Source organism: Mus pahari, chromosome 5 (assembly GCF_900095145.1).
Source record: "Mus pahari chromosome 5, PAHARI_EIJ_v1.1, whole genome shotgun sequence".
Lineage (NCBI taxonomy): Eukaryota > Metazoa > Chordata > Mammalia > Rodentia > Muridae > Mus > Mus pahari.
Genome location: NC_034594.1, coordinates 31,767,108 through 31,770,171, shown reverse-complemented (window position 1 = coordinate 31,770,171; position 3,064 = coordinate 31,767,108). Strand labels below are relative to the sequence as shown.

The window sequence follows — 3,064 nt, the reverse complement described above, 5'->3', positions numbered from 1 at the left end:
TGCCTCCCGAGTGCTGGGATTAAAGGCGTGCGCCACCACACCCAGCAAGGAGTAATTCTTAAAAGGGCTAGCTTACTCTGCAGTAGAAGTAAGAAAAATCATTTAACATCTAATAAAACTCTTACTCTGTTGAGTTCTTTAAGCTTTTTCCTTTTTTTTTTTTTTTTTTGCAATGTCCCTCCTAAACATAATCTTTATGTTTACATGTGTTGTGTGCTTGTTGAGATCAAAGGATGACCTGTAGGAGTCTATTCTCTCTATCATGTAGGTTCCAGGGCTCAGGCTTGGTGGTGGCCACCTTTACTACAGCATCATCTAGCAAGTCTAATGTTGAAGTAAACATTTATGGTTGAATTATGGGAAAATATTTATAAATTAGAATTAATAATACAAAAGAACCCAAAGAGCTGAAGGGGTTTGCAGCCCCATAGGAGGAACAAAAATATGAACCAACCAGTAACCCCAGAGCTCCCAGGGACTAAACTACCAACCATAGAATACACAATGAGGGACTCAAGGTTTCAGCCGCATATGTAGCAGAGGATGGCCTAGTTGGTCATCAGTGAGAGGAGAGGCCCTTGGTCTTGGGAAGGCTCAGTGCCCCAGTGTAGGGGAATGCCAGGACAGGGAAGCGGGAGTAGGTGGGTTAGTGAAAGGGGGATGGGGAACTGCGGGGTGGGGGGCGGTGGTTCAGCAGAGGGGAAATGAGGAAAGGGGGTAAAATTTGAAATGTAAATAAAGAAATATCTAATTAGTAAAAATTTAAAAGAGAAAAGAATCACAAATATGATCTTATCAAATAAGTCTTATCACAGGAAATACATTATAAATAAATAAATAAAACAAAAGAACAAGTCAAATCATGCCAGTAACAGTTTCTAGTTGATACTAATTGATTTTTAAATCTACTTTAATAGGCATTCTATTGGAGATACCAAAGTTCCTTTCTGTCTTCAGTCCTGTGTAAAGCCCCTGAAATACGCAATTGCTGTTAATGACCTGGGAACTGAGTATGTGCATCGCTATGTTGGGAAGGAGCCAAGTGGATTAAGATTCAACAAACTCTTTTTGAATGAAGATGGTAAGGAGGACCTACAAATGGGCTAGAAGTAGAAATCCCTCAATTTTCTGTTCTCAGTAATTTGAAATCTGCTTTTGAAGAAACCTTTTCCTACTTTTAAAATATTGCCATAGGGTTTTTTTTCTCATCATCTTTAGAGATAGTTTAATCATCTTTAAAAATGGTTACTTTAGGTTATCTTACACCATAAGCAAGAGGAGTAGAGAGATAAGAGCAAGGAATATATTCCATAGCTGGGCACAGTGCACACTTGTAATCCCAGCAATTAGGAGATGGGATGAGGAGGACCAGGAGCTCAAGGCCATCCTCGACTGTAACAAATTTGAGGGTAACCTTAGCTGCATGAAAAACACTGTCCATTTATTTATAAATAAGCAGCTAATAGTTCTGGGGTAGTCATAACTATTATGTTTTGTTATGTATTGTTTCAGTTGAAAGATCCTGTTTGGGAAAGGTGATACAAGCAGCTAGATTCAGCATCCTGACCATTTTCAGGCTAGAGGTTTGGACCCTCATTTGCCCATAAATACATGAATCACTGTGTGTTGAGATAAATGTCATATGCTAGCAAGGAAGCACAGAAAGGAAGTAGCATGGTTTTTTCTGACCGAGCAAGTTCTAATAATGTTTCTCTTTTCCCATATTCATATAATGTATGAATGTTTCAAATACTGCTTTCATACTTGAGGACAGTCTGTACAGGCTGTGGGTAGAAATTGGAGGGTATATTATATTCATGTACTGTGGCTTTAATAATCGATAATTTGTTTATGTGACTTTGGTCTTTCTCCTTCATAACATTTGCTATTTGGAAGAAATATCTTAGATCAGGTAATTGGATTACTAAGTCTTACTACTCAAGTCACAGCCATTCAACAAGGAAGGAAAACAAAGGTAGACAGTACTTTAGTCACAGAGGTTTTAAATCTGATCCACGGGTAGCTTGACTTCATTCAGTAGGGTTCCTTTTGTGTTTATCCTGCAGTATGTGTAAGGTTATTAGTTATTTGATGATTTAAGGTACAAGATTGAAGGAAGCAGATGAAATTTAGAAAAATTATAAAAGATAAACTTACGTTTTCTTTCTGCCAAATTAAAAAAGTGAAATGTCGCACCCATTAGTGTTTTATTAATGCTTCAAATGAAGTCACAACTGATGTATTCTATATTTTTTAGAACAGCTTTCATTTGTATTTTGCTATAATCTTTGTGCTGTGTTTTGAAAATTAGTATATATTGGCAACTTCATGTAGGATATTATATTTCAAATTTTCTTATTAGTCTCATTGATATCCAGGTTTAATGAAAGCACTCATATTATTATCCCCAGAAGATAAGATATTTTGTAATATAATCAGGGTTTTCCTTTGGAAGGCAAGGAAGAGGAAGTGGTTTTGGCAGATGCATTGATCTGGAGGAAGGTATTTAAGGATCTGCAACAAATGCAGGGATGTGAACGTTAGGAATCTTTTGAGAGGCTGTTGAGATGACTCAGTGGTTAAGAAAGCACTGGTTGGTCTTCCAAAATAACGTAGTTCCCAGCACCATATGGTGACTTAACAACTCTGCACAGTTTCAGGAGATCTGACACTTTCTTCTGGCCTCTTTCACCACCAGGCACACACATGGTATAGAGACATATATACATCCAGGAAAAACACCTATATATATATATAAAATAACAAAATGTCTTTTGAGAAACTTAAAATTTCTATTGGGAGAAAAAAAATAAAATGAGGATTTGGGTAAATGAACTTGACATTTATGAATTAAAATTTTGTAATATTCATGAATGGCTTTAAAAAGGGTAAGTTATTCATGACGTGGTCTGGATAAGAAGATTGTGTTGAAGAACACCAATGGCTTGTGCTGTAAAATCAAGAATCGACAAATGGGACCTCATAAAACTGCAAAGCTTTTGTAAGGCAAAAGACACTGTCAACAAGACAAAAAGGCCACCAACAGATTGGGAAAGGATTTTTA

General features: G+C 36.7%; 1 protein-coding gene across 4 annotated transcripts in view; it reads left to right on the top strand.

Annotated features, from left to right (window-relative positions):
• Positions 1-3,064, top strand: part of Gls (glutaminase) — a 74,784-nt gene that overhangs the window by 20,226 nt on the left and 51,494 nt on the right. For all 4 annotated transcript variants that reach the window (XM_021197367.2, XM_029538856.1, XM_021197368.2 and 1 more), the window contains one exon: positions 918-1,081. In XM_021197367.2, coding sequence (XP_021053026.1) covers positions 918-1,081 — 164 coding nt within the window. The remainder of the gene's footprint in view (positions 1-917; positions 1,082-3,064) is intronic.